A 20532-nucleotide genomic window follows, 5' to 3' on the forward strand; every position below is an offset into this window, starting at 1 on the left:
TTAAGACAATATAAAATAAACATTGCAAATCGTTTGAACGTGGAAAACCATTCAGAGCTTTCCTTTATTAATTCAAACTTATATCTTACATAGTTGCATTATACTAGTATAGTACGTAAAAGTGGCCATGACCTTGCCTTTCACTTACAATATTACACACATAAGAATGAGTAAACAGAACTACAATTCGTACTATTTTATTTTTTCATAATAACTCGTATTATTATTATTATTACAAACAAAGTGGAAAATAACATGAGGATAATTCAAAGTTCTCCTTTATTCAACCCATCTTATAATATTACATAAAGTATTATAATGTAATATTGGGTAGTGGATTGGAAGAAAATGAGCATTCAGTGCTATCCTTTTGTTTCTAACAACAAATGGCTTTACAGTACTCACTTACATTACCACTGTTATTATTATTGTTGTTGTCCTTGTTGTTATCATCATCATTACCCTTCTTTGGGCACTCGCAAGCGAAACACGCTGCATTATAAACAAAATCAAATTTTCCCCAACCACTTTTCATGACTGTTGGGTTGCTCATCTCACCTGTGTTCTGAACTTCATTTGCTATACCAAAAATATTCATATGTAGTACTCTATTAGATAATGGAAAACACGAAATATGTATAAAAATTAAAAAATTACATATAGTAAATACATAGCTTTTTCCTCTCCACGTTATTTTTAATTATTAGTACTGTATTTGTTTCTTTTTTCCATAGTCAAAAACCACCCTTTTCATATGGGATCAATAGTTACTTAGACAAGGCAAATGCATGCTAGAGTCAAATACCTATCTACTATATGAGATATCTTAATTAATTTTAGCCTTAGTTATATTTTAATTAGGGCTATTTTATATATTGTTGTGCTAGTAAATTGTCTCGTATCTGCTCTTGATTTTAAATGAGGTCCAACATATAGCTAGATCACGTGAGTTCAACGTAAAGGATTCAAATTTATCCATCTACTTTTAATTATAGTAAAAATTACCATATTTTATATATTTGGCTAAGTTCTGTTAACATCAGGGTAGTATGAGACAATTGCTCATGACAAGGATATACTATACATGACGATATAAAATGAATGGTAAAACTAAGATATTTCGTATAGTAAAAGTTTTTCTTAACCATCCTCCCTTATACACTTAATTTAATTTGTCGTATGAAATTGTAATTAGTACTTGAAACTATATACAATATGAAACAACTTACCCTCAAGTAATGGCAGTGAAGGCTCAACCATATCCCTTGCATTTACCTCTGATGATATTATTAGAAGAACCAAAGAAAAAACAAGCAAAACATTTGCCTTGAATGCCATTTGGATGAATTTAATTATAAAAGTTTGTTGATATTTAATTGTGGATGATCAAACATTATTGTTTTCTCTCCAATTTATAGATACTTCAAAAAGGATTTGGCTTACCAAACTTCTAAAAAAAAGTGAAACTCCACACGATGAATTGCCCTATAACTTAGCCGCCAACTCTTTAAATTTGTTAATATCTTTTTTTCCCTATACTTTGAACAATACTATACCATCTCTGTTAATTGATGACCAAATGTCTTTTATGGGTCGTTTGATTGATAAGATAAAGGAAAAATAATCTCGGAACTAAATGTGGAATTGCTTTAATTTATTCCATGTTTACTAGAACTTTTAAATCCAGGATTAGCAAATTTTATACCACAATTGTGGTATTATTTTTATCCCGCATTCTCTGTGAGTCGTAAGATAACAATTCTGAGATTATTATTCACGGGATGAAACAACAAAATGGCTCTTCTCCAAAGTTGTTCTCCCAAAGTTTTTAAAAATTAGTCAATATTAATAATTGGGAAATGAAAGTTTATCTAGTTTAAACCAACCTTATGCTTTATATTACATCATGCACATCCTATTTTTAGTCCAACGAACCAAATATTTACGGATAACTAACCCGTTAAAAAAAAAAAAAAATATATCCTAACTAAAACCCTCCCAATTATCTCTTTCATTTCCTCCATTTTTTGTCTCAAAGTTTTTAATTATTCCACATAACCAAATATTTACCAATTCGGTTATTATCTTCACTCTTTCCGGGTTTTGTAATAATCATACATCTCACTTCATTGATTTTTACTCTTTTCTTTCGATTTGACACGGGGTTTTTAATCTCGACACTACATAAATTAATCGATTGGGCCTTAAACCTTCATCTTGGCCCAATTTATTTATTTTTTGAACTCAAAATAGTACTAAATGCGTGAATTTGAACATCTAGTAAGCTCAAGTTATGGCTATTCTAAAATAGTACTGTAGTTTAGTTATACTAAAATAAATCATTAAATGAGAACGTGACCAAACCATTTAATATCAATTAAAGACACATGGCTAAAATAATATAAGAATCCAATTAGAAACTAATCATGTTAATCCTATATTCTTAATCATGCAAACATTAAGAATTATTAACCCAATCTTAAAACTCCGTTACTCTATTGTTGTTATCCTTAACAGTAGCATATGGATTTCCCAAATTGTTAAACATGCAAAGAATCTTCTATATCAACTACTTTCATCATTTTTTTTTTTAAGAGCAAACTATAACCAATAAAACTATTAATAGCAGAAACAAATTAAAGGGCCAAATCATACGCTATAATTATATTTTAACAAAATTCAATGGGTCAAGTATTTCACATGAATTCAAAACATGGAATCACATAAATATATTATTAGGAAAAAATAAACTAACATGCTTAGACAAAAGGAAGAAGAAAACAACAATTAATACATAGGAATCTAAAGAGAAACAAACGAACAAATACAACAACATATATTAACATGATATCAGAGATTTAAATAAAAGATTGGACCTTTAATGTTCAAACTTTCTGGTAACTCATTAAAGTAACTTCAACTATCGAGCAAGACGGAAATACAAGCAAATTTGGCACCGAAACATTCGAACAACAGAAATAGATTGAAGGATTTTACAAGAATAAACCCAGACACCATCAAGTTGTTATTTCATGGGTGGTGTTTTCAATATCTTTTTTTTGTCTATTTGTTGATAAGGTCCCTCTTTTGTAGGGTTTTGTCCAATTTATAATATGTAGGTAGGTGAAAAAATGATGACAACTCTAATGATAATTTTTATAATATTTTGGTTTTTTTTTGTTATTTTAAGAAAAAAATATATATATATAAAGGGTGCATGTATTGTGTGTATGAGGTATTTAAAATTAAGTGGTCCCCACCCCTTATCCTTTTATCTGTTCCTATGCGTGAAATAATATATGATTAACAAATGAGGACATAAAATATACTATTCTACTAAATTAAAATAGCAAGATTAAAATATGTACTTACTCTATATTTATTTATTAAAACTTTTAACTTGAAATTAAAATAAAAATAGATAACACATTTTCAGACATTTTTTTCTTTTTGTTAATGAAACTAAACATATATCCTAAACTGTGACTCTATTTTTGTGATTTTCGATTTTTCAAACAAAACCTACTAAAAATGGAATAAAAGTAAAAATGACAAAACAAGACGTGAAAAAAAATATTTAAACACTAAAAACGGTGCCCGAATCTCGGGGAGGGTCAAAATTACGTGTCTACAATTTGTTTGAGTCATCAACCTTAAACTCCTCATATCCTTTATACAATACTGAAATATACTAATTTTTGTTTATTGATTTAAGTTGTGTCTTAATAGAAATCTAGGATTCGTTTGAATTCAATATATCAAGGATCGGTAGAGTGGATAAAGATGGGTCTCGTCTAAGGCTGTTGTCTTAGATTATGGGTCATTTAAGTTTCGATGTTAATTTGTATTTTTATTTTATTGAAGTCATAAATTTGAATTAGTTTGGCATGTTTTTAATTCTTCAAAGTTTATTAAAAGTCTATTATTAATTGACAATTTAACAAAGAAACACAAATAAAATTTTGTTCAAATGGTCTTAATAAACAAAATATTTTGATACCACTCAATTTAAGTTTTTCTAATTTGGCTTGAAAATTCATTTGCAAGAATCCACAACCTCCATAATCTCGGAGTGATCTTGGATTTTTGGGCTATCTTCCCCCACTTCATATCCTATAAACATTTTATATAGAATGAAAAAAAAAACACTAAAAAATGTAAAATCACTTTTCATCAAAAATGGAATCTTGGGTCTTTGATGTTTTTAGAGCATCAATTAGTTTTTGTTTTTCGATGAAAAGGTAGGAGTTCGACAAGACAAAACTTCAATATTTACCAATTAAAATATATCCGCTAAATTATCCTCTCATTATTTAATCCACATATTATAATCCCGACATAACTTGCTCACCGACCAAACAACTCCTTTGTTCATAATCATACACGTCGACTAGTTTCTAGTACTTTTGTAAACAGTGCAATTTTTTATGTGTAAATTACATTCTGTTTACATTTATCCTGCGCAATTTTTATGTGTAAATTACATTCTGTTTACATGTATCCTGCGCAATTTTTATGTGTAAATTACATGTCTGAAATTTATATTTGTAGACAAAATTTCTATTGGATCAAGTTCATAAAAATTCGAGCTAAGTAGAAAATTGTGCTCAAATGGAACATTATGGGTCAGTATAATTAGGATAACTCTTCAAGTCTAGTTACTCCAATTTATTGTAAATCCAACAATAGTATTTTACTAGACCATCAAGTAGGTAAATTACATGTCTGAAATTTATATTTGTAGACAAAATTTCTATCGGATCAAGTTCATAAAAATTCGAGCTAAGTAGAAAATTGTGCTCAAATGGAACATTATGGGTCAGTACAATTAGTTACAAGTCTAGTTACTCCAATTTATTGTAAATCCAACAATAGTATTTTACTAGACCATCAAGTAGGTCAATATTTTTGTTGTCGAAGTCCGAAAGCAGGTCAAAGACAACTCTAATGATAATATTATATTTTCATATGGTATTTTGATGGTTTTCATTTGATTCTATATACATTCTATATATATCTTTTTCTTGAGAATATTTACAATAGGTCATTCTTTTGAAAAAAGCACACCCATTAAGAGTTTTTCGTCTGAATATACTAATTTTTGTTTATTGATTTAAAGTTGTGTCTTAATAGAAATCTAGGATTCGTTTGAATCCAATATATCAAGGATCCTGGATAAAGATGGGTCTCGAATCTCGATAGCACTTGCTTAACTAACCAAAAAGATTTTGACAAGAAATTTTGTTCAAATGGTCCTATTTTGATACCACTCTCTAATTTGGCTGATTTGCAAGAATAACCTCCATAAGGAGTGATCTTGGATTTTTGGGCCCACTTCACAAAATTTTAAAGAATGACCTTAATTTTTCATCTGGTATAAGTCGTGAGCATCAATTAGTTTTTGCCGATGAGGTAGGAGTTCAAGACACTTCTATACAGTGAATTTGGACCATAAATTCGATTCATATGTAAAATTATCTATAAAAGTTATCTGTGTTCAATAGTTCAGAAGTCAAAATACAATTGAAACTCCTACTATAATAGGCAACACATTACATTATCTTCACTGTTTGTTACCACTTAATATGTCCCGAACTCTTGCCTCATAGGTAAAATTAACTTAATGCACATTATAACTAGAATTTATGGGCTATGGCAACAAAGGTCATTATTAAAAAATTTTGTTAATCGGAGCCAAAATTTCAAAATCACAACTTGTGATGCCCTTCTTCTTTTGATGCCCTTCTTCTTTTCTTTCTTTTTTGCAATTTCTTTCCCTAAATTATGTCTCCATTAATTTAGTGGCTAAATTGGCTTTAAAAGCAATCAAATGTTTCCTTTTATAGCAAATTTTAAAGAAGAAATTGCACGGTTCGTTCTTCAAATGAGCTGGTCTTTAATTTTTTTCCTTCAAAATCGAACTTAAGCGCAGTGGGGTCTAAAATTTTTAAGAACACAGAACATAATTTATGGAATATTATAATACAAAAATATAAACTATATGACCCGCAAAAGAATTATTTGTCTCGAGGGCCAAAAACTAAAGACCAGCATAAATAGGGACAAAAGCGCAAACGACCCAAATTTTAAAAAAATGGACTAACGGAGAGAATTTAAATAATGACCTCAAAAAGGTCATTGTGCAAATTCATTCTCAAAAAAAGGCCATTCTGCAAAGGCTCCATTTTCACACACTAGCCATTCCGTAATACAAACACGAAGACAGAGACACACACACTAATTTTCAAGTTCAAATTTGGGAATTTTGGTTCGTAATTATTGCATAACAAGCATAATTAGTGATGATTTAATCAATTGGCTTAAGGAAGGTATAATCTCTACACAGTTAATCTTAATTTCCTCTGTTTATTGAACTCATTACAGCTATGTTATTCTTTAGTGCTTAAGTGCTAAGTTTATGTGAAATGGTCACCTTATGTTGGATAAATGTTTTCAAACTTTTGGGACCTATGTTGTTGTTTTTTTGGGCAAGTACTTACCCGCACTAATTGTTTACATTAAACTAAGTGAAAACATGAATTAATTAACTATAGTTAGGTGCTAGAAGTTTATAATTCCAGGACAAAATACAATAAAAACTTACCCCGACCTCAAAATATTGCGGGGTAAGTTTTTATTATATTTTGTCCATTATTTTGAGATTTTGGTTTTAGTGTTTGTGGTTTTTCTTTTATAACCCTGTGCCCTATAGGTGTTTGATAAAATTCCTATTCCAGCTTCACTTATATTCTGTTTTGATTTATTTTTTGGTTTCTATGGGTTTGGCCTGTAAGTTCTTTTTTGCTGAGTTTAACTTTTATTATCTTTATTCTAATTCAGTTTCTCCGAGTATTTTTATTTTGCTGGATTTAAGGAATGCTTAGTTTTAACTAGTTTGCCGTTGTCAGAGTGATTTACTTGCTCTTTAGTTTCTCTTATTCTATTTATTTTTATTTATTGTGCAATCTCGATTTCTGTTATTATCTGCTGCTTCTTGTACTTCGATTACTGTATTATTTCGATGTAGTTACCCGGTGTTATGCTTTCTTTAGTGTTTTGCCATGGCTTCTTGATTTTTGTTATTTCCTTTTTCGAACTACTTTGAAATGTTTTTCCTCGAGCCAAGGGTCCACAGGAACCCTACCCTCCTCAGACCCCACTTTGTGAAATTACACTGGATTTCTTCTTGTTGTTGTTGTTTTTAATCTGCAATCTGTATAAGCATTAGTTTCTCCATAGTTGGATTAAAGTTTTCAACTTTATTCATTTTTGTAATATCTTGGTATCTTGTCATAATATTAGAAAGCAGCAGTGAGGATTTTGCTGAGTTTCCCATATACACTTATTTTTCTAACTTTGTAGGAGTCGAGCCTTGATGTAGCTGCATTCACTGCTCTTTTTGCCTAGTTAATTCAGCTGGAATTCCAAATAATTGAGTTAGTTTACCTCAAGCAGATTTGAACCAATTTGCTACTCAGGAATGCTTTCAATGTTTGCCAGAATCTTTCTTCAAAGGACTTTGTATTCGGCTCCATTCACCAACAACACCAGTAATTTCTTTAGGTGTCTTAAAACTGTAACACCTTCCATAGACCTGTGTAGCAGAAGTGTGCCCAATGATGACTACTTTGCAACAATCCATCATATATCGAACATTGTTCGACGAGATATTTACCTGGAGCGGACCCTTAACAAGATGCATATTTCCAGTATTGTCAACTCTGAACTGGTGTACCGTGTCCTTCGAAGTTGTTGCCAACATGGTATTGAATCATTTCGCTTCTTTAACTGGGCTCGGACTCAACACCCTCAGTACGATCCAACTACCGTCGAGTTTGAAGAGCTTCTTAAGACCCTTGCCCGGACTGCCCATTGGGAGACAATGTGGAAAGTAGTCCAGCAGATGAAAGCCCAAAATATTCCTATCTCACCTTCCATTGTTTCATTCATTATTGAACACTATGGTAAGCGTGGTCTCATTGATCAGGCTGTCGAGCTCTTCAATCGGCTCAAGAACTTCGACTGTCCTCAAACCACCGAAGTGTACAATGCTATGCTTTTTGCACTCTGTGAGGTCAAGAATTTCCAAGGGGCCTATGCATTGATTCGGAGGATGATACGAAAAGGTACTGTTCCAGATAAGCAGACATATTCTATTCTTGTAAATGGCTGGTGTTCTGCTGGGAAGATGAGAGAGGCACAAGAGTTCTTGGAGGAAATGAGTCGGAAGGGCTTCAATCCTCCTGTACGTGGAAGGGACCTTCTAATTGTCGGGTTGCTCAATGCCGGCTATCTAGAATCAGCTAAAGGACTTGTGAGAAAAATGACAAAGGAAGGGTTCGTGCCAAATGTCGGAACGTTCAATTCTTTGGCAGAGGCTATATGTAAAACCGGGGAAATCGACTTTTGCATTGACCTTTTCAATGATGTTTGTAGATCAGGGCTTTGTCCCGATATTGAGACATATAAGATTGTTATAAATGCTGCATCAAAGATAGGTAGGATCGAGGAGGCATTTCAGATTCTTCATAGGTCAATTGAAGATGGACACCGGCCATTTCCCAGTTTATATGCTCCGATTCTAAAAGCTTTCTTCCGGAGAGGACAGTTTGATGACGCATTTAGCTTTTTCAGTGATATGAAACTGAAAGGGCATCCTCCAAATCGACCACTTTATACCATGCTGATAAAGATGTGCGCTCGTGGAGGTAGATTTGTAGAGGCTGCTAACTATTTAGTAGAAATGACTGAGTTAAATTTATTGCCTATGTCACGAAGCTTTGACATGGTCACTGATGGATTGAAGAATTGTGGGAAGCATGATCTTGCAAAACGGATCGAGCAGTTGGAGATATCTGTTAAGGGCATCTGAATCATTGTGTGGCTCTAGCTAAAGTGTTCTCTCTATCACTGCACTTGAGGATCTTAAAGTTGAAAAAGGTTCTATTTCTGTAGCTAAACTTGCTTTTAGTTGCATACCAAGACATGCTTTTGCACTTGGTTTGAAGTGGTTATATATTCATTTAGCAGGAACATTACTTGTCATTCATTTGGATTTACCTGTATTAGAAAGAGATATTCCGTGCCAAGTCTTTCCCTTTCTCTTTCACTCGTGGATTTAACTTGTTATAAGGGATTTCAAGTGATGTTTGTTGTCATTAGAACTGCATAGACATTATAGCAGAAAAATGGATCTAACAACTTGCTTTATCTCTCTCTTGTATTCAGGTATACAGTCGAGGTACTACATTGTCCGACCTACCTTAGCTCATTTGTGGCTTTTGCCTTATGGAAGCAAGCACCTAGATAAACTTCTCTGGCCGCGACTTGAGTAATTTAGCATGAAGTCACGAAAAGCCTGTCACGGAGTGAAGATCATCGCGAAGTCAAGAGTTTGTTGTCTGTTGGTTCTAACCTATGTTAGACTATCCAAAAATTCTACTTCACCAGTATCGGATCCTCCAAAAAAAAAAAAAACTAATTTTGGAGGATCCGCCGTGCACCTGATGTCATTGTTGAACAGTCCGAGCTAAATAGGTTCTAACTTATAAAGGGAATTGTAGATTACTGTTGAAAAATTAACAAGAGGTGCTTTTGTTTGGGAGTTATTGAATTCTCTCAGTGAGTTGTTTTTGTATCCTTTTAAGTAACACTAGCTTCTAATGTATTATTCAAAGGCAGATGCAGGATTTGAACTTCATAGATTCGGGTTCAGTTTTCACCCATGCATTGTGCATCTTTGTGGAACTTTCACAAAACTTTGTATACTGGTGGTTTTCCAACCAAAACTGCACATTTTGGGAAAAAATTGTTTGTTTACCCTCTTTTTAGTACTTGTTAGTTTAAGAATTCAGTGAATTCTCTAATATTTAAATCATTCTTTCTATGCTAAAGTGTTTGTCTTTGAATAGTGATATATATATATATATATATAGTATAGTTATGTTTCAAACATGATTAATTAAAGACCGTATCTAAAATTTTATTATATTAATGTTTGCTACGAATATAAAAGGGAAAACCTATGAAATACTATTTTTTAATTGTTGGTAAATATTCTCGGTTTAGCTTATTTTAAAAATGGGTCTTTTCTCAGTGAACATAATAACTTGATTTTGTTATGTTCAAAACACGATTAATATTTAGTTTGTCTTTAATCCGGGGTCCGCATTTAAAAATTTATTATATTAGTGTTTGCTATGAATACGCATAGTGTTTAATATGGGGCCCATATTTTTTTTTAACATTGTTTGTTTTTTAAATATGGGATTCACTTTTTTTTTCCAATATTACTTGATTTTGTTAATATGGAGTCCGCTTTTTTTTTTCCCGTGAGTTTAGATGTGGTGGGTTCAACTTTTTTTTAATTTGCGGGTGGTGTTTAATATGGGGCCTACGATGTGGGATTCATTTTTTTTTTTTTATATATATATTGCTTGATTTTGGGTTAGAATAATGATACTATGTTCAAAAACGATTAATATAAATTGTAATTTGGTCGTATTTAAAATTTTAATATATTAGTGTACGAATACGCACGGTGTTTAATATGGGACCCACAATTTTTTTTTACAATTTTTTTTTTTCGTTTAATATGGGGCCCAATTTTATTTTTATTTTTATATATACTATGTTCAAAACAATTGCAGTAGATTTGACTTTATTATTTTAAGAATACAAAATCTGCACTTTTTTTTTTACATTGTTTATTTTTTTAATATGGGATTCATTTTATATATATATATTGCTTTATTTTGTCAATATGGGATACTATGTTCAAAACACGATTAATATAGCATTGTAGTTTGTGCTCCGTATTTAAAACTTTATTATATTAGTGTTTGCTACGAATACGCACGGTATTTAATATGGGGCCCACAATTTTTTTAACATTATTTTTTTTTAATATGGGATTCACTTTTTTTTTTTAATATTACTTGATTTTGTTAATACGGGGTTCACTTTTTTTTTCCGTGAGTTTGGATGTTTTTTTTTTTTTAATTTGGATGGTGTTTAATATGGGGCCCACATTGTTTTTAATATTAGTTGTTGTTTAAGCCCAATTTATTTTTTTTATATGTACTAGTTCAAAACACATTGAAGGTACGAATACGCATGGTGTTTAATAACGGGCCCACTTTTTTTTTTTAACATTGTTTGTTTTTTAAATATGGGATTCACTTTTTTTTTTTATAATATTGATTGGTATTTAATATGAGACTCACAATTTTTTTAAATATTAGTTATTATTTAATATATATGGGATCCATAACTTTTTTTTTTATAATTCTTTTTAGGGCCTATTTAATATAGGGCCCAAAAGTTTTTTTTTAAGTAAAATTTTTTACCTTCTAACTCTTTCTAACAACTATAACTACATATTCTATATTTATTAAAACTAGATGACCCTATATTTATCTAGTAGTCGGGTATACCAAAATATAAGCATAAATATACCAGCATCTTATATTTATGGGAACAAAATGCATTTCAATTTTAATTAGAATCGGTTATATTGTTCCCCGATTCACGCAAATATCCTCCCATTCCTCGATTCCATATCTCATTAACAGTTAACAAATTCAAAAAAATTTGAATTCAAACATTACAATCATATTTTTAACCAAAAATAAAATGGTTGAAAAACCTTTGAAAAATAACAATAGAACATAGCTTGATTATCACGACGAATATATATTTGATTTCATCAAGTTGAGTTCATAATTGAGGTAACGATTTTTTCGCTGCAAACTTTTTTTTTTTTTTTGTTCGTCTTTTAAATGGAAATTATTTTGGGGATGGTTAGAGCTTTCGATGACGAACATACATGTGTTGAAGGACAAGGTGTGATGCTTTCCTTTCCAAAATACTCAACTCCTCTTATCAATGTATTAAGTTTTCCTAATGGAATATAAAAAACGTAAATAACTAAACCATACTTTTAGTTTTTAATTAAAATAATAACTAAACATAACTTCCGGCGGACTTTTTTTTTTTTTTTTTTTTTTTCTAAGAAAGTTTCGAGCTTTTGAATCAACATATTCCTTATAACGCCTAGGATCGTTAATTCTTTTTGAACGATTCTCAGCATAAGAGCCTGCAATGGCAGTTTGATCTAAACTTTTCGTATATATTTTGGCTATATTTTAGTTGTATTTTGTATGATTTTGCGCGATAATACTTAAAACTATATTTGATATATATTTTACATATATTTGAAGTGTATTTAGATGAAATTTTAAATTTTGTAACAAACTGTAATTTTAAAGATGATCTTATGGAATATAAGTTATATGTATATAGTATTTAAATGGTTATATATACTACTTTGTTAAATGAATACATTTCACAGATAATGAAAAATGGAATTTATGCATTGAAAACATAACATACTTGAAAGAAGGCAAAAGCGCTTGGGACCCCCCTGAACTTGCAACTTTTTATATAGTGCACACCTAAACTATGCGGAGGATTAAAAACCCCCGAAAGTACTTTGGTGAATAACTATTTAGGATGAAGGAGAGAGACACGTTTTTTTTTTTGCTTAAATTTATTGAGTGGTAAAAACATGGTAGCTATGTGAAGTAAATATGATATATTTTAGCTACTAAATATAATTATTGAAAAGTTTAGTTATGTTCCATAAATAGGTAATAATGGAACCTATGCCAAGTAAATTTTACTTTTTTTAATGGGGCCCATCGTCCCTCTTCTAAGTAGTAGTAATTCTTTCTATGCTAAAGTGATAGCAGGGCAAAAATTAAAGACCGGTCCATGTGAAGGGAAAACCATGCAATTTCTTCACTTTTAAAAATGGGCAATTCGCAGGAATGCCCTTATTTTGGGGTGGTTTTTAATTTTTGTCCATTCAATTGGTGGTCTTTAATTTTTAGCCTTCACTAAAACCCTTTGGTTTTGGGTTCGAATCCCGCTCAGCTAAAAATTAAAAAAAAATCGCAAGGTAAAGTTTGAATTCACAAGGCAGAGATTTGCCTTTTAAGATAGAGTTTGCCTCAAAATTCTACCTGATTAGGCATGCCAAAAAAAGAGTTCGAACCCCAAGCGTCATGGTATTAGGAGAAAGGGACAAAAATTAAAGAACACCAGTTTGAGGGACAAAAATTAAAGACCAATGCATTTGAAGGCCACTCCGCACAATTAAATGTTTAAAAATTAAGGACAAAATTTAAATAGTAACCAAAAAAGGAGACATTTGCGTAAAGTTCCCCCAAACATGGGCTTGTTGTTACACTATAGACCCAAATCCTTGGGTAAAACCCAAACAAAAACCAGCATCTCTTCTTATTTCTTCTTCCGTTTCTCATATACAGTTGAAATTAAGCAAACACTGGAAAAAATGTCTCGATTTTGGTCCCGTATTGTAGATGATGAAGAGGGCGATGTTATTCTCTACCTTATAACTTTTTAGTAAATGTCCATACTTTTAGCATACTTTTTTTTTTTTTTTTTTTTTTTTTTTTTTTTTTTTTTTTTTTTTTTTGCAATTTATAAACATTTTAGATCAAGGTCTAAAAGTTCCTTTTAAGCAAACTGGAAAAAAAAAATCTTATAAGGAATGTAGTAATTTTTTTTTCAAATTTTAAGTTTTTAGTTAAATAATAGTAGAACTTTGTTTAATATTTTCAAATTTTGAATTAAACTAAATCTTTATATTTACCAATAAGATTTTTGACAAAAGGAACCAATGTATTGTATTGTAATAGTTGGCTAATATTTTTTTTAACTTGAAATTTGTACATCATTTTAAATGAACAAATCTTTTGAACTCATTAATCAAAAAATAAAAAAGGAAACTTTTAATCCAAGATCCATTTATGAGTTGGTGAGATGTGATAATCATAAAGAAAATCAGTACAACATAGTTAAGAAGCTAATGCTCTGATTTTTCTCTACAGTATATCTGCAAGTTACATATATGATGTGTATATATATACATCTCAAGAGCCAAGACCTCTACGTGTTTCTCTACGGTTTTTATATTACTATATATTAGAAAGACCTTGTTTCGACATGTGTGCTTAAAGTCTTTCAAGCAAAAGTTGGGGGTAGTTTAGTCTTTTCATCACTTAATGAAACTTGGCTTCAACCCTAAAACAGAGTAGTCACGTATCATTTTGCCATCGACATATCATTTGGCCACCACTGCTCTGGTTCATGCTTTTCTTGGTTATCTCTTCTCTCTTTCTTCATCGCCAAAACGATAATCCATCTGCTAATTATCTATTCCATCTGCTTTCGCCGTGTTTATCTTACATCACTCAATACGTGCTTTCCTCGATTCCTCTTGCCATCACAAATTCAGCAGTGCATGGATTTATAATGCCGACAATTGTAGTTCCCGTAAGTGGTTATCTTCTGTCCGCTTTTAGTGAATAGTCTTATGGTTAGAAACTAAGTTGTGGATATTCATTACTAGAAGAAGCATCAACCTTGTGAGTTGTCACCTTGTGGTTAGAACTGGACACAAACACATATACACACCCACGGCTAGGCTAGACTTAGATTACAACAATGATTTCTAAGTTTCCTTAGCCTACCGTCTATCACACAGCTACAAAACAATAAAGTCTCATACCGACAAAATTGTATATCTTCATTGGAATGTCATATATTGTCCCTTGGATAGTTCGGACAGCCACTTGCAATGCATCCTATTCAAGTCTTCTAGTTGCTTATAGCTTAGAAAGTTGTCCTTTAACACTTGCTTTTTCGGATGTCTAACTCGTTTCATGCACTACTCGTCTCACTCACACCTAATTCCCAGTTAAGAAAAAGAAAAGACTTGATAGTAAAAATCAACTTCCCCTAAATGAGAACCTTTGATGGGGGATTGATAAGGTAATGTCTCCTTAGGATATTTGAATTAAAAATTAATCTGATGTGTTTATAGTACCAACGCATGAATATTGATGCTTAATTTTAAGTTTATGTTCCTTTGAATTGGATTAAAGTTTTCAACTTTGGCAAATCTTTGGTAAAACCCAAACAAAAACCCAACATCTCGTATTCTTTCTTGGGGCAACTGATTATCAGATGTCCATCTCTATTTCTTTTGTAATTTTACATATCTTTTTGACCACGATTTAAAAATCTCTTTTGAGCAAATTGAAAATTTTATGAGAAAACTTTAGACGACGTTTAAAATTTTATAAGTTATTGTAAACGTTAGACGACAATCTAATTTTTTTTATGTAAGGTTGAACATGAGAAATATCTGAGCAAACATTAGATCCAGGTCTAACGTTGTCCGAAAGCATGATTTCCTAAAAGTTATATTTGCACTACTTTTAAAAATAAGAACAAAATCTGAAATAGTAGCCAAAAAGAGACATTTGCGTAGAATCATCCCCAACCATGGGCTTGTTGTTACACAGTTAGGCCCAAAACTAAATCCTTGGGTAAACCCAAACAAAAATATACAGTAGCAATTAAGCAAATGTCTCAATTTTGGAAATCAGAAATTGAACGTCTTCGTCTTGTAGATGATGAAGAGGGTGGTGTTATACTCTACCCTACAATTGTTTAGTAAATGTCCATATTTTTTTCTTGCAATTTATGAACCTTTTAGATTACGGTCTAAAATTTTCCTTTAAGCAAGCTGGAAAAAAAGTCTTATGAGTGAATGTCAGACAACAATCTGCAATTATATATACACGTTAGGCAATCTAATATTTTATGTAACATTGAGCCATATATGAGCAAACACTAAACGTCAGCATTGTCAGAAAATGTAAATTTTCGAAAGCGTTAAAATAGGGATGAAATTTAAATGATGGCCTAAAAAAGAGACATGGGGTCATTGGCACTTGGGTCCCTATTTTTTGTTGGTCTTTAACTTTTGTCTCTCGATAACAAACAACTTTTTTGCGGGACATAAGTTTATATTTTCGCATCATAATATCTACAAGTTATGTCCGCACTCTTAAAAAATTTATGCCTCACTATGAATAAGTTAGATTTTCAAGGGGAAAAAAATTAAAGGCCAGCCATTTGAAGGGAGAAACCGTACAATTTTTTCACTTTTGAAATTAGGCACAAAATTTAAATAGTAGCCAAGAAAGGGACATTTGAGTAAAGTCGCCCCCAACCATGGACTCGTTGTTACACTATGGGCCCAAAGCTGAATCCTTGGATAAAACCCAAACAAAAACCCAATATCTCTTCTTCTTTCTTCTTTATAGTTGCAATTAAGCAAATGCGGTAAAAATGTCTCAATTTTGGCCCCGTATTGTATATGATGAAGAGGGCGCTGTTATTCTCTACCCTACAACTGTTTAGTAAATGTCCATAGTTTTATTTTTGTTGGAATTTATGAATCTTTTAGATCATGGTCTAAAAGTTCTTTCAAGTAAACTGAAAAAAATCTTACAAGGAGTGTAGTAATCTTTTTTTTCTCTTCAAATTATTAAGTTTTTAGTTAAATAATAGTAGATCTTTGCGTAATATTTCTAATTTTGAATTAAACTATTTAAATCTTTATATCTACCAATAAGATTTTTTATAACAAGAACCAATGTATTGTATTACAATAGTTGGCTAATATTTTATTAACTTAAAAGAACCTATCCAAAGTTATATAACTTGGGCCCCATCATGTGGCACGTTACACCCATCAGAATCCTTCGTAACAACAGTAAATGTTGACGGAGCACACACCGTACCTCCGCCTATACCGTCGCCAGTGGCCGTACATTTTGTAGGTCCACAGGATCAATTGGCTTCCCCTCCTTGTATTCATCATTGTCGTTGTCGGATGCGGCGGCATCGGCGGCGGAAGACTTGACTTTTTTAAAAGTAGCTTCAGAAGCGGCGTCTTTCTTGGCTTCGCTTCCTCGGCTAACATTACAGTAATCGCCGATGAATTGTTTCGGTCAACCATGTACTTGTAACCCTAAATGTGATAAAATCTTGGTAGCTATGATTCTAGATCTTGGAATGATGACAAGAGAGTATGCTTGTAACCCTAAATAGGGTAAAATCTTGGTAGCTATGATTCTAAATCTTGGAATGATGACAAAAAAATATGTATCTATGGGCTCAGTTATATTCTGGTTTTCTGGTTTATACTCGTAATTACTACTACTTTGAAAATTAGAGTTTTTGTGTTTCTATTATCAGAGAGTATTGGAAGTCTTTTCTAAGTTTTTCAGTTTTGTAACAATTGGAAAACGTTTGTTTAAGTTCATAAAGCAACTACTTTAGGCGGCAAACTGAGGGAGAATATTTGTTAGGGAAGGTGGAAAACTCTTTTCTAATATGCTTTTTGAAACAAACGCCTAACGTCACTTTAATTTGTCTAGTATTCTAAAATAGATTTTTACTTTTACTTGTCATTTTAGCATATCAAGAAAAAATATCTTCTTTTTTTCTGTTTTATCCATAGTATTAATTACTCATTTCGAATCCATTAAAAATATGCACCAATTAATATGGTATCATGATAAATTATGCACTTCATTTATTATTTCTTAAAGAATGTGCAAAGTCCATAGTGGATAAGTAAAAGTGGATGGGTACTTGTTAGACTTGTAAACTGTAGGTACAAAATTGGGGATTATTCTTCGCGATTTTCCCAAAGGCAGTGTCATTTTTTGGGTAAATACTTATCCGCATTGAAAATTTACGCCAAATAATTTAAAATTAATGTAATTAAATAATTTAACAAAGTAAAAATAAGGCTGAAGAGAAATAGAAAAAAAGAAAAGAAATTGGAAGTACTTTGATGAACTTTTAAGGGAAATTGACAGGGAAATACAGTAAGGGCATAATATTGGCACAAAACAGCCCAGGTTTTAACTATTGGCATCTTACAGCCTAATACAAAATTCCTACTTAATTATTGACATAATATAATCAATTAATTAAATATAAAAATTAATTGATTTGCTCCTATTAAAATTGTATGTCCTTTTATCTCCTCATATTCCTTCCACGTCTCGAACCGTTTTAAATTCCAAAATAGCCTTCATTTTTCTTCCTTCTTTCTTTAGGAATATTTACAGAAAATCCAATCTTCCACAAATGTGATTATACTCCGATCTTTTAGGGCTGCTTTGATACCGTATTTAAGGGATTATTTGCCATTTAATTATGTTGTATTTGGGATTTCAACTTTGTACATTTATAAACAATGGTGAGGAAACATGGAACTATAAGATTGTAAAAACTTCACACAATAAAGTTGTCGAAGATTCTGATTTTGAAGATTCGACGTTTGGGGATTCAAATTCTCCACGTGCAAGAGCAGTTGAGGATGAGGTTTAGAATAAAAAGGGAAAAGAAATTGCAATCGGGGACTATGAAGTATGAATTCACATTGAGCTTCATAAAGGGAAATTTCTCCTACATTTAAACAACTCAATCATCCCTTTGGAATTACCTACTTTACATTCCCAATATTAAAGCACATAACCAATTTCACTTTCTTTCCAATAATTTTAATTTCTAAAGTTATTCATATACTCAACTAATTATTCAATAACCTACTATAGTACACAAGCACGAGCATTTTGCAAAACTAACCATAAATAATGGGACAGATGAATTCACATTGAGCTTCATAGAGGTAATTTCTCCTACATCTAAAAAACTCGACCACTCCTTTAGAACTAATTCGTTTTCCTTCCCAATATTAAAGCACATAACAAATCTCATATGAACACTTTCGTTGATATATAAAGCAAATCTAACCACAAAAGGATATTTCTATTTAGCTTATAAAAACGATTGTACGGAAAACTATTTGAATCCAAACGGTCAAAAGTTTTCCTTGGACTATTAAAGCGCAGAATTAATTTAAAATATAAATTCGTTGATATATAAAGCAAATCACAGGATATATCTATTTAGAAACGTGTATTATTTTTGTACGGAAAACTATTTGAATTTTACCATTTAACATAAAAAATGGAAGACTTTATTGAGAGCCCGTTTGGATTAATTTAAAATAAATTGGTACTTGCTCCTTTCCAGTGTTTGAAGAAATAACTATTTTATGCTAAAATAAGCCCAAAAAAAAATGATTGTATTATTTTCTTAACACAAAACACGTGTCGTTTTGTATTATACCATTTAACATAAAAAATGGAAGACTTTATTAACTCCATAAAACATGGAACATAAAAGATTGCATAAACCTTTATCCGACTCTCTTTTGAGTTTTCCAAAAGGGAAACAACTCAACCCAAACTCATTTTGGGGTTTTCAGTATTAAAATCTTGAAATTAGTTTTACATTTTTTTTTTGTAACTAACACGTACTATTATTTACCAAGTGAACAGTGCAGTACAAAACTCCCAAACAAATTGAGCTACTAACCTCTAATCTGTTGAATGACAAATTGAGCTACTAGTCTCTAATCTGTCTCATTCAACCAGTACACTCTAGCCTCCTATACATAACTACTTTCAAGGATAGCAATTCATTTGAGCTAACTTGGTAGCAAACTTCTTAGTCATGGATCCACAAACAAAGATTTCTTGGATAATCTGTCTGACCAAGCCTTTGTCCTCCTTCTGTCCTTGCGAAAACACCCGAGCATCCCTTTCTAGCCATATATGATAGACAGCCCCAGCTAGACACATCTTGTAGATATCAGCCTGCACACTTCGACTAGATGCATTGCTAGTTGCCCATGATTTCTCTTCTTGCCATCGTCTTACATTCTTGGATATGTTTTGCCATTTCAAGAGTTTGCTCCATACTCTCTTTGAATAGGAGCACTCAAAAAATAAATGATTATGGCTCTCATCTATGTGGTCACAAAGAGGAAAAATAGCTAAATCTATTGTTCCCCATTGCGGTAGTCGATCCTTTGTGGACAACCTTCCCATTAAAGCCAATTGCAAAATAAAAATCAACTTTGGGCAGTCGAGATTGTAACAAGTGAGCCTCCTCCATTCAACTTTAGGGAAATCACCCCCGATCAAAGTGCACACTTTTTTTTTTTATAGAAAACTTGGCCTGCTGCATCAAAAACTCTTCATCCCATGAGATAGCATCCAAGTATTTCTTTGCATTAATAATCTTATTCACCATCCAGGATGCTTGTTTACTTTGAGCATCCCACACTGGCCCCTGCTTTATGTAGGAATTAAGAAATTAGTTTTACATTACTTGCTTGGTTTCGATTTTTATTGCTAATAAATGATCACTAAAGAAAATATATAAAAAATTAGTCAAAAAAGGCAACTTTATGTGACAATAATTAATGAAATTGATTCAATTGGAAGATTAAGTCAAGAGAATCTTTTGGGTAGAGTATTGTCCAGTCAAGACATAAGTTATTTAAGGGACTTGCATAACTTGTGCATATTATGATGTGGCTTAAGTTCGAATTTGATTGACAAAAATTAAAGAGTAGCCTATTTGAAAGGCAAAAATTAGCACAAAATTGGGACAAAAGTGCAAATGACCCAACATCTCGTCTGCTTTCTTGTTCTTTTTCCAATCTCAAATTTCCAATGAAAAGAAGATACCTTTAGCTTTTAGTTTTCTCATACTATACAGAAG

General features: G+C 31.7%; 3 protein-coding genes across 6 annotated transcripts; 1 reads left to right on the forward strand and 2 right to left on the reverse strand.

Annotated features, from left to right (window-relative positions):
• Positions 1–262: 262 nt before the first annotated feature.
• On the reverse strand, positions 263–1358 carry LOC132067835 (uncharacterized). Its single transcript, XM_059461203.1, has 2 exons — positions 1230–1358; positions 263–579 (listed from the first exon to the last, which is right to left on the reverse strand). The coding sequence occupies exons 1-2, from the start codon at positions 1336–1338 to the stop codon at positions 377–379; spliced, it is 312 nt and encodes a 103-aa protein (XP_059317186.1). The 5' UTR covers positions 1339–1358; the 3' UTR covers positions 263–376.
• Positions 1359–6162: 4804 nt separating this feature from the next.
• On the forward strand, positions 6163–9481 carry LOC132049235 (pentatricopeptide repeat-containing protein At5g18390, mitochondrial). Of its 4 annotated transcripts, none has more exons than XM_059440002.1 (3): positions 6163–6329; positions 7363–8940; positions 9229–9481. In XM_059440002.1, the coding sequence occupies exon 2, from the start codon at positions 7481–7483 to the stop codon at positions 8870–8872; it is 1392 nt and encodes a 463-aa protein (XP_059295985.1). In that variant the 5' UTR covers positions 6163–6329; positions 7363–7480; the 3' UTR covers positions 8873–8940; positions 9229–9481. The 4 variants fall into 4 exon arrangements, with proteins under 4 accessions (XP_059295985.1, XP_059296218.1, XP_059296136.1 ...); XM_059440235.1 differs by having other exon boundaries at positions 7456–8940; XM_059440153.1 differs by lacking the exon at positions 6163–6329 and adding an exon at positions 6566–6789.
• A 9946-nt stretch (positions 9482–19427) lies between these two features.
• On the reverse strand, positions 19428–19853 carry LOC132060717 (uncharacterized). The gene has a single exon (XM_059453676.1). The coding sequence runs from the start codon at positions 19851–19853 to the stop codon at positions 19428–19430; it is 426 nt and encodes a 141-aa protein (XP_059309659.1).
• Positions 19854–20532: the final 679 nt, after the last annotated feature.

Source organism: Lycium ferocissimum, chromosome 1, assembly GCF_029784015.1.
Source record: "Lycium ferocissimum isolate CSIRO_LF1 chromosome 1, AGI_CSIRO_Lferr_CH_V1, whole genome shotgun sequence".
Classification (NCBI taxonomy): domain Eukaryota; kingdom Viridiplantae; phylum Streptophyta; class Magnoliopsida; order Solanales; family Solanaceae; genus Lycium; species Lycium ferocissimum.

Coding starts and splice junctions, on each gene's coding strand:
- LOC132067835 (XM_059461203.1), bottom strand. CDS start 1,338: ATGGCATTCAAGGCAAATGTTTTGCTTGTTTTTTCTTTGGTTCTTCTA. Junction 580..1,229: donor TTCACTGCCATTACTTGAGG/GTAAGTTGTTTC, acceptor TTTTTGGTATAG/CAAATGAAGTTCAGAACACA.
- LOC132049235 (XM_059440002.1), top strand. CDS start 7,481: ATGCTTTCAATGTTTGCCAGAATCTTTCTTCAAAGGACTTTGTATTCG.
- LOC132060717 (XM_059453676.1), bottom strand. CDS start 19,853: ATGGGAAGGTTGTCCACAAAGGATCGACTACCGCAATGGGGAACAATA.